We start from the raw sequence: 15,720 nt of genomic DNA, 5'->3' as shown, positions 1-15,720 counted from the left end.
ACATGCACAGAGAGACACACAGAGACACACAGAGAGAGATGCGAACAGAGACACGGACACACACAAAGATGGGGAGAGAGACACAGGGAGAGAAAGACAGGGAGACGCAGACAGACATGGAGAGAGACATGAAAGAGAGAGAGACATAGAGAGAGGGGCACACACACACAGAGACATGGAGAGAGAGCGAGACAGATACATACAGATCTGAAAAGATTGAGAGTAGCTACCTGTGGGGATAGATTTGGCTGCCTTTTATATTTTCTTTCTTAGGATTCTACACCATTGGATTCGTTTTTCTACTGAGCATATATTACGTTTATAATAAGCCAGCAGTGTAGCTGGCCCGGGCCCAGGCATCCTGGCTTCACCCCAAGGGCCTCTTCCTCTGTGTGTGTGGCTCTTGGAAGTGTTTGCCCAGGAAGGTGGTGATGACCTGAAGGTGAGTGTAGGGTCAGCTCGTGCACCTGGCCGCAGGGGCGCCGGCACAGGCCTCCTCGTCCGCAGGCCGGCCTGCCCCCGAGGCCTGTCACGCTGGTCTGCTGGGCCGTTTCCTAGTCCGTGGAAGATTCGCTCCAGTGATCCAGAAAGCTGAAAAGGGGGCTGGTCTTTAAGAGGTAAGCACAGTGTGATAACAGAAAAATAGTGACCCGGGCCCTCTAGGAAGTGTGTACGTTGTATCTTCATTTCAAAGAGAAAAAGAGCTGTGCTGTTTGCTCTGTAAAGATATTCTCTCTGGAAGATTTTCAGTGTTGTATGAACCATTGGGATCAGGAAGGAATCGGCTTCATTTGTCTGGAAAACGTCCTTGTATGTACCGCCTCCCTTCTAGATGTTCTTACCTACTGCTCTTTCCCCCTAAGGTGAGGTCTACACGATTTGCTCCTTAGTTTTTAAGGTCGATAATAGACATTTGTGCACCCCTGAAGACCAGCCATTTACGTGTCAGACCTTTTTTTTTCCCTGTCAGAAATGACTACGATGCTCAAATCAATCTTTAACTATTTTTTGATTGACATTTTCTTTGGAGCTAACTGTAAAATTCACATGAAGGTGTAAGAAATACTCCAGAGAGATCCCGTCACACTATACCAGTTCCCCAATGGTAACACCTGAAAAATTATAGTACAATGTCACAACCAGGATATTGATGTTGATATAATCTAGTGATCTTATTCAGATGTTCCGTTTTACTTGTACTCGTGTCTGTGTGTGTGTGTGTCTTCACATCTATGCAGTTTTATCACCTGTGTAGATTCATATATCCACCATGGTGGTCCAGACAGAGAACAGTTGCATGATCATAAAGACCCTCTTGCTGTGCTTTATAAAAACAACTATCTCCCTTCTGCTGTGCCCACCCCCATTTCCTGTCCCTAAGTGCTAATCTTTTCTCCATCTATAGAATTTGGCAATTTAGAAAATGTTACGTAAATGGAATCATGTAGTATGTAACGTTCGGGAATTGGCCTTTTTTCACTCAACATAATTCCCTTGGGGTCCATCCAAGGCATTGCATGTATCAATAGTTTGTTGCTTTTCCTTGCTGAATAGTATTCCATGATGTAGAGGTACTACAGTTTATTTATGAAGGTCACCTGGGTTGTTTCCAGTTTTGGGCTCTAGGTTTTTGTATGAACATGAGTTTTCATTTCTCTGGGATAAATGCCCAGGTGGGTAATTGCTGGGTTCTATGGTAGTCATAGGGTTAGTTTTTTAAGAATATTGCAAACCTGTGTCCCAGACTAGCTGTACCATTTTATATTCCCACCAGCAATAAATGAGTGATCCACTTTCTCTGCATCCTCATCAGCACTTAGTGTTATCACTATTTTTTTTTAGTCATTCTGATTGGTGTGTAGTGATACCTCATTGTGGTTTTAGTTTGCATTTCCCTGATTGCATGTGCTTATTGGCCATTCGTGTAAACCCTTCAGTGAAATGTCTCTTCATGTCTTTTGCCCATTTTAATTGGATTGTTTGATTTTACTGTTCAATTTTGAGAGCTCTTTATATATTCTAGACACTAGTCCTTAGATGGGTATGTGTGTTGCAAATATTTTCTTTTACTCTATAGCTTGTCTTTTCAGCTTCTTAATAGAGTCTTTCACAAAAGGAAATTTTTAATTTTGATGACGTCTGGTTTATCCATTTTTTTCTTTTGTGGATCATGGTTTTATTGTCAAGTCTATGAACTCTTCATCAAGCCCTTAGTCCTGAAGATTTTTCTCATATCATTCCTTCTGAAAGTTCTATAGATTTATATTTAAGACCCAAAAAAGTCATCAATTTTGAGTTAGGGTTTGTATGAGGTGTGTGAGGATGAGATCAAGGTTCATTATTTTTGCCTATAGATGCCTAGTTGCTCCAGCACCTTTTGTTGGAAAGGCTGTCCTTCCTCCATTGAGCTGCTTTTGCACCTTTAACAGAAATCTCTTGAGCATATTTGGGCAGGTCTTTCTAGGTAGTTCATTCTGTTGTACTGCTCTGTGTGTCTACCCTTCTGCCCCTGTCTTGATTACTGTAACTATAAAGTAAGCCTTAATACTGGGTAGGCTGATTTTCCCCCCCACTTTATTCTTCTTTCTCAAGGTTGTTTTAGCTATTCTAGGGCCTGTGCTTTTCTATGCAAGTTTTAGGATAAGTTTATTTATGTCTAGAGAAACCTGGCTGGGATTTTGATAGGACTTGTGTTAAATATGTAGATGAATTTGGGGAGAGTTGATGTCTTTAAGGGAGTCTTCAAGTCCATGAACACAGTATGTCTCTCCATTTATTTATGTCTTCTTTGATTTTGCTCATAAGCATATTGTAATTTTCAGCCTGCAGGTCCTGTACATGTTTTTCAAGTGTACAGCTAAGTATTTCATTTTCTTTGGAACAATTTAAAATGGTTATGTGTTTTAATTTTAGATTCCGTATGTTCATTGCTATTATATGATTGATTTTGATATTTGTTGCTCCTATATTGTGAGACCTTGCTGAAGTCACTTACCGATTCTAGGAATCGTTTTTTGTAGGTTCCTTGGAATTTTCTATGTAGATGATCATGTCATCGGCAAATAGGGATAGGTTTATTTCTTCCTTCCCAATCTGTATGTCTTTTATTTCTCGTTGCAATGTTGAACCTCCCACGCTATGTTAAATAAGAGTGGTGAGAACAATGGCCTTGGCCTGTTCCGGATCTTCAGGAGAGAGTGTTCAGTCTTTCACCATTAAGTCTGACAAGAGCTATGGGTGTTTTCTAGATGCTCTCTATGAAGTTGAGGTACTTCCCTCTATTCCTAATTTGCTGAATTTTTTTCATAAATGGGTATTGGATTTTCCATGTTGATAAGATTACAGGCAGACCTCGTTTTATTGCGCTTCACTTTATTGCACTTTGCAGATATTGCGTTTTTACAAATTGAAGTTTTATGGTGACGCTGCGTTGAGCCAGTCTATCGGTGCCATTTTTCCAACAGCATTTGCTTACTTCGTGTCTCTGTGTCACATGTTGGTAATTCAAAGCTATTTGAAACTTTTTCATTATTATTATATTTGCTGCGGTCTGTGATAAGTGACCTTTGATGTTCCTGTTGCAAAAAGATTACTACTCCCTGAAGGCTCAGATTATGGATAGCATTTTTTAGTAATAAAATATTTTTTAATTAAGGTACATACATTTTTTGGGGACATAATGCTGTTACACTTCAATAGACTACAGTATAGTATAAACATAATTTTATGTGCACTGGGAAACCAAAAAAAAATCATGTGACTTGCTTTATTAATATTCACTTTATTGCAGTGGTCTGGAACTATCCCCACAATATCTCCGAGGTATGCCTGTATATGATTTTTTCTTCTTTAGGCTGCTGATATTGTAGGGCACATTGTTTTTCAAATGTTGATCCAGCCTTGCATAACTAGAACAAGTCCCATTTGTTCATGATGTATAATTCTTTCTATACATTCTGTTTAGTTTGCTAATATTTTGTTGAGGATTTTATATATTAGTTCATGAGAGAGATTGGGCTGTAGTTTTTTTCTTAATACAGTCTTTTTCTGTGTTTATTATCAGGTTAGTGCTGGCCTCATAAAATAAGTTGGGAAATATCCCTCCTCTTTATTTTCTGGAAGAGGTTTTATAAAATTGGTGTTAATTCCTCTTTAAATGCTTGGTAAAATTTACCAGTGAAACCATCAAAAAGCCTGGAAATTTCTTTTTTTAGGAGCTTTTAAATTAAAAATTCTGTTTCATTAATGGTTATAGAAATATTCAGATTGTGTTTTCATCTAGGTTGAATTACTTTTTTTATTGTGGTAAACATACTAACATAGAATTTACCATTTTAACCATTTTAAATGTACAGTTCATCGGCATTAAGTACATTCCCAGTGTTGTACAACCATCACCACTATCCATTTCCAGAACTTTCTCCTCATCCCAAACAGAAACTCTGTACCCAATAAACAGTAACTCCTCATTTTCCTCTACCCTGAACCCCTGCTAACCTCTGTTCTACTTTCTGTCTCTAAGAATTTTCCCATTCTAGGTACCTCAAATAAGTGGAATCATACAAGATATGTCCTTTTGTGTATGGCTTATTTCACTTAGCATAATGTTTTCAAAGTTTATCCATGTTGTTGCATGTATCAGAATTTCATTCCTTTATAAGGCTGAGTAATATTCCATTGTGTGTATATACCATATTTTATCTGTTTATAAATTGGCAGACGTTTGAGTTGTTTCTACCTTTTGTCTGTTGTGAATAGTGCTGTATTGAACATTGTGCAGGTATCCGTTTGAGTTCCTGCTTTCAGTCCTTTTGGGCTTATACCTAGAGGTGGAATCGAAGGATCATATAGTAATTCTACGTTTAAATTTTTGAGTAATCACCAAAGTGTTTTCCACAGCAGCTGCACCATTTTATACATTCCCACCAGCAACATACCAGGGTTCCAATTTCTCCACATCCTCACCAACATTTGTTATTTTTCATTTTTCTTTTGATAATAGCCATCCTAATGAGTGTGAAGTGGTATCTCCTCGTGGATTTGATTTGTATTTCCCTAATGACCAATGACTTTGAGCATTTTTCATGAGCTTATTGACCATTTGTATATCTTCTTTGAAGATATGTGTATTCAAGTTCTTTGCCCATCTTTAAATCTCATGTTTTAAATTGTTGTAGGAGTCCTTTATATAGTCTGGATTTTAATCTCTTACTGGATATATGAGTTATGAATATATTCTCTCATTCTGAGATTGTTTTTTTATTCTCTTGACAGTGTCCTTTGCACAAAAGGCTTTACTTTTGATGAGGGCCAATTTATCTATTATTCCTTTTGTTGCCTATGCTTTTGGTGTCATATCCAAGAAGTCATTACCAAATCCAATATCATGAAGATTTTCCCCTATGTTTTTTCCTAAGAGTTTTATAGCTTTAGCTCTTATGTTTAAGACTTTGATCCATTTTGAATTAATATTTATATATGGTGTAAGGTAAGGGTCCAACTTCATTCTTTGGCATGTGGATATTCAGTTTCTTGGTACCCTTGTCAAGAATCTATTGACCATAGAGTTATGTCTGGGCTTTCTGTTCTGTTCCATTAGTCTATATGTCTGTTCTTATGCCAGTACCACACTGTTTTGATTACTGTAGCTTTGTAGTAAGTTTTGAAATCAGGAAAGTGAGTTCTTCTTTTTCAAGATTCTTTTGTCTATTTGGGGTCTCTTGAGACTCCATATGAATTTTAGGATGGGGTTTTCTAAGTCTGCCCAAAAAACTGTTTTGGATTTTGGTAGAGATTGCACTGAATCTGTAGATCACTTTGGGTAGTATTGTCATCTTAACAATATTAGTCTTACATTACGTGAACACGGGATTGAGTTGAGTTGTGATAGTTTGTGGGTTTTGAGGAATTGGTCCATTTCTTCTCAGTTGTCAAATACATAAAGTTGTTCATAGCGTTTTCTTATTATCCTTTTAATAGTGCAGAATCTATAATGATATCTGCTGTTTCATTCCTTATATTAGTATTTTGGGGTTTTTTTCTTCAATTATATTTGTTAGTAAGGCTAGAGGTGTATCAATTTTACTGACTTTTTCAAAGAACAAGCCGTTTGGTTGATCTATTTTACTTTCCTATTTTCAATTTCATTGATTTCTGCTCTTACATTATTTCCTTCTGTCTTCTTGCTTTGGATTTGTTTTTCTAGTATCTAGCTCTTCATTTTCTAGGTATCTTGGGTTAGGAACTTGGATTATTGATTTGAGACCTTTCTTTGTTTCTAATTTAAGCATTTAGTGCTACAAACTTCCCTCTCAGCATTACTTTAGCTACATCTCCCATATTTTGATATGCTGTATTTTCATTTTCATTAGGGCTATTTATTCTTAAAATTTCATTTTGAGACTTTCTCATTGACCCTTGTTTTATTTAGAAGTGTGTTGTTTATTTCCAAGTGTTTAGAGATTTTCTTGTTTTCTCTTATTTGTTTTTGGTTTGGTTGTTTCTAGTTTGATTCCATTATAGTCAGAGATACCACTCTCTATCGCTTCAATACTTTTAAATTTGTTGAGGTTTGCTTTCTGGTTGAGGGTGTGATCTGTTGGTGAATATTCCATGGGTGCTTAAACAGTTACTTACTCTGCTGCGATTGGGTAGTGTCCATTATGCCAGTTACATCCTGTTAGTTGATTGTGTTGTTTAGTTCTTCTATATTCTTGCTGGTTTTCATTCTAGTAGTTCTGTCAGTTGCTGAGAGTAGAGTATTGATGTCCCCAACTATACTTGTGGATTTGTTTATTTCTCTTTTCAGCTCTGTGAGTTTTAGCTTCATGTGTTTTGAGACTCTGTTGTTTGGTGCATACACATTTACGATTGTCATGTGTTCTTGGTGGATTGATCCTTTATCATTATGTGGCATCCCCCTTTATTGCTAGTGAGAACTGGCAGGTCATGTCTTACTGTGTTTTTAACACTCTTTCCAGAAGATTCAGACTTGTAATTCTTTGATCCATAGACAACCCCAAGGCTCTATCCAAAAAAGATAGGTAATGCATTGTAAATTACCTGGGCAGTTTGAGGATTATGTTATTGATCTGTAAAAGTCATTGAGGTTTTTTTCCCCAAAAACATTGCTGTTTCTATTCTAAGTGCTTACTGTACACAGTACTGTCTATGCCTTTCCCTTCCCTTAAATTTCCTGTCCCTCTGCTACCTCCAATTATAGGAACAGTTATGGGAGTCTTGAAGTTCAAGAAAAACTATTGGAGAACTCATGTGTGGCATGCTATGTAATTGATGTGCAAGAAGTCCACAATTTTAAAGGAATATGGTTGAGCTGAAAGACCTAGTATTAACAACAGTAACCACACTTATATAAAATATTTTGTTGGTGTTGTAACCACTTTCAGTTTATGAGACACTCCCATACTCTACTGGGAACATAACATCACTTCATCCCTGGGCAGTATTATCTGTGATTACGGTGCCAGGTTGAGAGTGGTGACAACCAAGGCTTGGAGCTCTCAGGGGTTCTGCTCAAGCTCTGGAACCCCCTGAAGCATGTGGTCATCTCCTGTCGATCTGGGCTCAAGTCCCAGCTCCACTAATCACCAGATCAAATGTGGGATCATGTCCACCTCACCACCCATCCTGTGAAGAAAAGCAAGCAGAACTCGTCTCATGTAAACCTTCTTACATCTCTTTGTCGTCCTCAAGGTGATTCTTCAGAGGCATAAGAGGGACCTCAAGGACCAGGACAGGAGTGCTGTACTCATGCTGTGACTTCCCTGAGCCGTGCAGTGGCTGCTGTGTGTTGTTACTAATGGTGCTCCCCTTGCTGTCCCCCTTCCCCCTTTTAGAGAGATGGGACCATGTCACCACCACAACCAGGAGACCGGGAGCGACCAGAGCTCCAGCAAAGCCTGCAGGTAACACGGCTGTTCGGAGGAGGGCACTAAGGAAGGCTCCGTGGAGCTCTCTGGGGCCATGTCCAAATGAGCTACCTGTAATTTAACCAACTGACTTTGTCTTTTATGTTTTAGGGCCCCCTGAAGAAAAAGAATTTGACTTGGCCGATGCCTTGGATGATCGAAATGATCAAGATCATGGCCACAGGAAGCCGAATGCAGGAGGAGGAGGTAAGTCATAGCTGGTTGAAGGCACAGGCCAGTGCTGTAGCTCCCTGGTCAGGGTGTAGCTCATTAACTACAACAGCCCACAGAGCCACTCCTGGCCTGGCAGAGCTGGGGGCACTTCAAGGCCCAGGAGAACCCTACAACAGTGGTTCTCAAGCGTTTTGGTCTCAGGACTCCCCAAATTATTGAGAATCTCTACTGAGATGTGGGTCACATCTATTGATATTTATCATCTTCGAATTCTAAAACTGGAAAAAAATTTAAATGAACAACAGTAAACACACACATGTTAATAACATAAATAGCATATTTTATGAGAAATAACTATGGCAAGATAAAGACAATTTAGTGAGAAAAGTGGTATCATTGTACATTTTTGCAAATTTCTATAATGTCTATCTTAGTAGGAAAGCTAGGGGACTTCCCTGGCGGTCCAGTGGTTAAGACTCCGCACTTCCTGGCTGGGGAACTAAGATCCCGCATGCTGTGGTGCGGCCAAAAAAAGAAGAGCTAGACTCTCACATCTCCATCTCCTTCTGGGCTCAAGTTGTGATATGTTGTTACAGTTGATGTATATGAAGGAGATCTGGCCTTATAAGAGATACGCCATTGAAAAGGGGAAGAATATTTTAATAGACTTTTCAGATCATTGATTCACATCATTTTTCTTTGGTAAGACACCCAAACTCGACCACTGGTTGTTTCTTATAGGTTAAGTGCAGTGTAGAATGTGAAACCATATCAACGAATTTTCCATAGTTGATTTCATTAAACTCCCCAGGGATTCTCATGTACTTTTTAGTGGAACTTTTACCCATTCATGGTTTTGTGCATTACGCAGTGGTCATTTGGAAAATATTGATGTTCTTAAGTCTTTTGACCTTCCAAATAATGCCATATTTCATTATGCAGTGCCCCAAATTCACATTTGTTAATATCGCCACCATCTCATTAGAAAAGTCTTTAAGTATTGGAAAGTTGTTAAGCTCGCAGTGGTAGATATAGATTTTCCAAAATTCTCTTTTTTGTTTGAAATATTATCACTGGCAACAAGTACTGCCAGTGGTTTTCTTTAAAGTGACAGCCCCATTTCATTCATTTTCAAGAAAACATCTGCCAAATCCTCAAGCTGCCGTAACCATAGTTAGCCCATCATTCTTTCTTTCTAGTAAAAGTAGTCTTTCATGGCAGAAAGCAGCTAATACAAAGCAGAATTGAAACAGTCACACATGTGCTTTTTTGAGTCAACTATAGGACTTTGGAGTGGAACAGAAATGCTGTAAGCGTGCTTCCCATTTCATCACAGAATATTAAAAGATGTGTACTCAATGGTTGAGCTATAATAAAATTAATTTTTCGGTTTCCTTGTATTAGTTTTCTGTTGCCACCATAACAAATGATCACAAGCTGTTTCTTTTGGTGAGGAGTTCAGGAATGGCTCCGCTGAGTTTTTCTCTTCAGAACCTCATACACCTTCAGTCACAGTGTCATCCAGGTCTGGGGTCTCAGCTGAGGTTGGGTTGTCTTCCAAGCTCGTGTGCTCGTTGGCAGAGAACCGTTTCCTTGCAGTTCTAGAGCCAAGTGGCTGCTTGCTTCTTTAAGACCACCAGGAGATAGTGGGAAGCAACCACATAGCACAGGGAGATCAGCTCTGTGCTTTGTGACCACCTAAAAGGGTGGGATAGGGAGGGTGGGAGGGAGGGAGATGCAAGAGGGAAGAGATATGGGAACATATGTATATGTATAACTGATTCACTTGGTTATAAAGCAGAAAGTAACACACCATTGTAAAGCAATTATACTCTAATAAAGATGTTAAAAAAAAAAAAAGAAAGAAAGACCACCAGGAGGAAAACAGAGACTAGATGGAAGGGGAGAGAAGGGAGGTGGGGGGAGGGGGAGGGGGAGTAGAGAAGAGTGGGGAGGGGGAGAGGAAGGCTAAGTCTGTTGCTTCTAGTGTTTGAGCTCAGGAGGGCCTCAACCCTGTTTTAAAGGGCTCACTTGATTAAGTTCAGGCTCACCCAGGAAAATCTGCCTTTTGATTAATGCCAAGTCAAACTGATGTGGTAACCTAATTACATCTGCAAAGTCCGTTCACCTCGGCATGTAATATAACCTAATCACGGGTTGATAGCCATCCTATGCATGGTTCCACTCGCACCCAGTCATGGGATGCTGGGGTGTGTACACTGGTGGGCGGGAATCTTGGGGGCCCCTTTAGAGTTTTGCCTGCGCATTCATCAGGGATCCTCTTAAGTGGCAGTCACTTTCTGGGGATGTTGGACAACATTAAGTAACAAATTTCTTGTCTCTGAACAATGTGTTTGACATTGAGATGTGTGTTTCGTTTTCTCCAGGTTTTTCAGACAAGGATCTTGAAGACCTATTAGGGGGTGGTGAATACAAACCTGACAAGGGTAAAGGTAGGAGCACCGATTTGTCCAGATGCCTTATTCTCGTTAAAGACAGGATTATACAGCAGCCAGGTTGATTGGAGCTGTTCTTACTCAGACTCTGGGAAATCAAAGGTAGTTAGTTCCTAGACATCCCTGCTTGCAGTTTGGGGTTGACTTGGAATGATACAGAGACTGTGCAGCTCAAGGGGGGCATTTATGAGCCAGTTTGGAAAAGCCACACATTTTCCCTGATGTTCCTTAAGCCAAGGTGCTGCATGGGTTAATGTGTCCATACTAGCAGAAGCTGTTTGCCAAGGCAGCACCAGTTACAGTAACTGAAGGTCAGAGGACTCATTGGGAACAGCCTTCCCAACCTGGGGGGCCTGTCACTCTTGGGATGGGGGGAGCAAAACTCATCATGACAAGAACTTTTTTAAGACACCCGTAGCGAGTCAGATATCTTTTTTAAATATCTTTTTATTTTGCAATAGTTTGAGTCACAAGAAGTTGTAAAAATAAATTGTTCAGGAAAATTCCTGTGTACCCTTCACCCAGCTTCCCCTGATATCTTAACAAAACTATAGTTACATTGTCAAAACCAGGAAGCTGACACTGGTACAATATTGTTATTAAGTCACATACAGACCTTATTCAGATTTCATCAGATTTTGCATGCACTTGTGTGTGTGTGTGTGTGTGTGTGTGTACACATGGACACATGCACTCGTGGGTCTGGGTCGATGAAATTGTATCAGATGTGTCAGCCCTTCATAGTCACACCCTCCCCCAAGGCCAGGTAGTTTTAGTTCCCCTGCAAATCACCCAAAGATTTAAACCTTTTATCTTAATATGTTGGCAAGATCTGATCCTAGTATGGAGACAATGTTAGCCAGACTTGATGTGGCAAAATAAGTTAAGGTTGTAATTTGTGGTTGGTACTTGTGGTTGTAACCTGTTCTGATGGTATGTTGTGATTATAACTTTAGTTCTGGTGGTAAGTTTTTATGATTGTAACTATTGTGATGGTAACCTGTTGTGATGCTAAGTTGTGGGTATAGCATTTTGTGGTGATTCCCTGTTGTGGTTGTGATTTGTGGTTATGAGTGTAACAACAAGTTCTGAGTGTAACATGTCGTGATTGTATCCGGTGTCAGCCTGCTATACTCCCCACAATCTAGGCTGTGGCACTAGCATCTGCTGCTTTCTTGTAGGAATTGTGTGCCTTTCGTATGGGAACAGTGTTGTCTTCTGATCAAAGGATACTGTAGTCAAATCTGTCCTTCAAACCACCTTTCCAAACAGTGTCATTTTGAGTAAAAAGCTCCAAAAACCTCTGAATGAAACTCACAGGTGTCAGGAGAACATGGAACATTTAAAGGGCAAACCCAGCAAATTAGCCAATTACTCCCAGGTGACAAATGGTATTTCCAGATGGTGAGAAGAGAGGGGTTTCCTTATTAAAAGTACATGTTTTAATAAGGAAGAAGTGTTAGGAAATTCTTTAATTAGGCTCATATTTGAATTTCTCTTGTAAAGAATAATCAATTGTTAGCATAAGATATACTCTCTGTCATTATAGGTGTCAGTAAAAGTAGAGAGTCCTGGCAAAAAATACGAGTGTGAAACTGAAACTCAGGTTATGATAAGCACACGATGAAGTTCTCAGACAGTCTCCTCTATGCAAACGTGCTAATGCCATGTATGAAGATAAAACACCACATTTAAATAAATGATGATCTTCAGCATAAAAACAATCCTAATTAATGCATTTTCTAACTGGGTTTTAGGCACGCAGACTCAACTATAGTTTTGGAGTGTATTTCTGAGATAGTATGTTATCTGTTGTATATTTTTTCTCAAGAAAACATTTCTAATGGCCCTGCAGGTGCCCCATATTTTGTCTGTAGGTAGTAGTGACTGTCTCTCGTCAACAGGTCCCATCAGCCTCCTCCATTCCCTAGCATTTTCACTGACTGAGAAGCTTGAGCCAATCAGTTTCATCTCATCGTCCCCTCTGTGGTCTACACCTTAGTGTATGTAAGCCTCTACTCCCATTCCCCTGGAGTTGCTATTTGGTCCCCAGTCATTTCTTGGTGGTCACAGCCCTCTGTCCCATGTGACCTCTGCAGCATTTTACTTTGATGACCACCTCCTCCTTCACATTCTTTCCTCCTGGGCCCTACCTGGCACTCTCCCACTTTCTTGTTCTCATTCACTTCTTCTTCCTAAACACTGTTGCCTGGTGGGTCTCTTTCCTTGGGCGTCCAGTTCGGTATGTCATTCTCTTCCCCACTGAAAGGGAAGGGTATTAGAAACCAAGATCTGGGTGTTGAGTGTATTCATTAGTGGGATGTTGCTACTTCTAAACCCTTTAAGTGGGCAGAACTAGGAAACAGGAAGTACATGGGTGTATTTTATTAATAAACCGTGTATATATATGTATCTATAATTATTTCTGTATCTATTCATCAGCATCTGTATTAACCTAAACATGAGTTCATACTTAAGCCTTCTGGCAGTAGATTACAGTTGGAGACATATTTTAGTATTCTTTTCTTGCTGATCTTTAACTTCTCTCTCTGACAATGAGAAACCTACCATCCATCAACTGTTTGCTTACTTGCTCAATTCTGGTATTATACGTGTATAGCACAATCATAATTGTTAACCCATACTCCTATGAGATGCAGCTTTACCAACTGCAGTCCAGTGTTTGTTTTTCGTCTTTTGTCTTTACCTTACAGTTTCAGTCAAAATACCGTTTTTTTAAAGTTACTTGCATAGCTCCTTTATTACCCCTCCATTCAGTGCAGTTCTGACATACATTTATAATGCAGATACATTCATTTGTCACAGTCTACATTCCATCCTGGGATCCCCCACCAACCTGGTTGATGTTTTGCTTGCATACATGAAAGGTCACTCCTTGTGGTATACATTTGTATGGGTTTTTACAAATGCATATAGTCATGTGTCCACCACCCGAGTACCATACAGAACAGTCTGTCACCATAAAAGTTCTTCTGTATACCCCTTTGGTACTCAGCCACTCTCTCTTTCCTCAGCCCTAATCCATTCTCTCTTAGTGCAACTACTAATCTGTTTATCATCTCCATAGCGTTTGCCGTTTGCAGAATGTCATATGGTTAGATGTACCACAGTTTGTCCATTCACCTATTGAAGGACATCTTGGTTGCATTTAGCTTTTGATGATTATAAATAAAGCTGCTATAAATATTTACATACAGGTTTTTGTACAGACATAAGTTTTCAATCCACGTGGGTAAATACCTAGGTATATAATTTCTGGGTCATATGGTAAATCTGTGTTTAGCTTTACAGTAAACTTCCCAGCTGTCTTCTAAAGTGGCTGTACCATTATATTGGGTTGGCCAAAAAGTTCGTTTGAGAAAACCCAACCTCTTACATCTTATGGGAATAGCCGAACGAACTCTTTGGCCAACCCAATACTTTTCCGTGAGCAATGAATGAGAGTTCCAGTTGCTCTACATCCTTATCAGCAATTGATATTGTCAGGGTTTTTAAAAAAAATTTTTTTTGAAGTATATTTGATTTACAGTGTTGTATTAATTTCTGCTGTATAGCAAAGTAACTCAGTTATACATATATATATATATATATATATATATATATATATATATATATATATATATACTTTTCCATTATGGTTTATCTCAGGATATTGAATATAGTTCCCCATGCTACAGCAGTAGGACCTTGTTGTTTATCCATCCTATATATACTAGTTTGCATCTGCTAACCCCCAACTCCCAATCCTTCCCTCCCCCACCCCCCCACCTTGGCAACCACAAGTCTATTCTCTGTGTCTGTGAGTCTGTTTCATAGATCATTTGTGTCATATTTTAGATTGCACATGTAAGTGTTATCATATGGTATTTTTCTTTCTCTGTCTGACTTACTTTGCTTAGTATGATAATCTCTAGGTCCATCCATGTAGCTGCAGATGGCATTATTTCATTCTTTTTATGGCTGAGTAATACTCCATTGTATATATGTACCACAACTTCTTTATCCATTCATCTTTCAGTGAACACTTAGGTTGGTTCCAAGTCTTGGCTTTTGTAAATAGTGCCGCAGTGAACATTGGGGTGCATGTATGTTTTTGAATTGTAGTTTTGTCTGTATATATGCCCAGGAGCGGGATTGCTGGATCATATAGTTCTATTTTTAGTTTTCTGAGGAACCTCCATACTGTTTTCCATAATGGCTGTACCAATTTACATTCCCACCAACAGTGTAAGAGGGTTCTGTCAGGGTTTGTTTTTTGTTTTTTTTTCATTTTAGGCATTCTAATACTTGTGTAGGGGTATCTAATTGTTTTTTCATTGTATTTCCCTAATGGGAAGTGATGTTGAGCCTCTTTTTATATTCTTATTTTATACTGTTCTTTGAAGTCTGTTCAGATTTTTTGCCCATGTGAAAAATTCAGTTTGCTTTTATTCTATTTTTAACCTAGATACAAATCCTTTTTCAGGTATATGATTTTAAAAATATTTTTTCCCAGTCTGTGGCTTGTCTCTTCCTTTTCTTCATAGTGTTGTTTATCAAATAATAAAATTTATTCTTTTTATAAATTTTGGTTTATCAATTTTTTTTCTTTTACAGATCATGCTTTGGTGTTTTAAGAACAACTAAGTTCATGAAGATTTTTTCTTATGTCCTCTTCTAAGAGTTTTATTGTTTTAGCTTTTACATTTATGCCTTTGTTCCATCTTTTAGTTCATCTGTATATGGTGTGAAATAGGAGTCCAACTTTATTCGTTTGCATGTGGATATCCAATTGTCCTGGCACCACTTGTTGACAAGATTATCCTTTCCCTACTAAACTGTCTTGGCTCCTTTGGTGAAAATCAATTGACCACAGATGTAAGAGTTTGTTTCTGGACTCTCAGTTCTGCTCCATTGTTGTCTGTAGCTGGCCTTCAGCCAATACCAGTACTGTCTCTGCTGGGCATGTCCTCAGCTTCGGGGCAACGTGGAGAGTGTATCAAGCCCCCTATGGTTGTCTCACGTCTCTGTTAAATCCCTGGCTAGTTGACTGGTTAGCTCTCCCTGTTCACTTGCCACTGAGACTGCTACATTAACCGACGGTGCTCCAAGTCATGTGGGTCCCGTCTGGCAGCTGCAGTGCAGTTGCTGATTTCCATGGC

The 15,720-nt window shown here is 39.1% G+C and overlaps 1 protein-coding gene across 6 annotated transcripts in view; it reads left to right on the top strand.

The window, feature by feature from the left end:
• The window catches only part of CD99L2 (CD99 molecule like 2), a 105,942-nt gene that overhangs the window by 71,779 nt on the left and 18,443 nt on the right, over positions 1-15,720 (top strand). For 5 of the 6 annotated variants that reach the window (XM_082376173.1, XM_082376171.1, XM_082376170.1 and 2 more), the window contains 3 exons: positions 7,857-7,925; positions 8,040-8,135; positions 10,490-10,555. In XM_082376173.1, the coding sequence (XP_082232299.1) occupies positions 7,857-7,925; positions 8,040-8,135; positions 10,490-10,555 (231 nt within the window). The remainder of the gene's footprint in view (positions 1-7,856; positions 7,926-8,039; positions 8,136-10,489; positions 10,556-15,720) is intronic. The other variant, XM_082376174.1, reaches the window with a different exon arrangement.

Source organism: Balaenoptera borealis (assembly GCF_965194805.1).
Source record: "Balaenoptera borealis genome assembly, chromosome: X".
Classification (NCBI taxonomy): Eukaryota; Metazoa; Chordata; class Mammalia; order Artiodactyla; family Balaenopteridae; genus Balaenoptera; species Balaenoptera borealis.
This window is presented reverse-complemented; position numbering and strand designations above follow the sequence as displayed.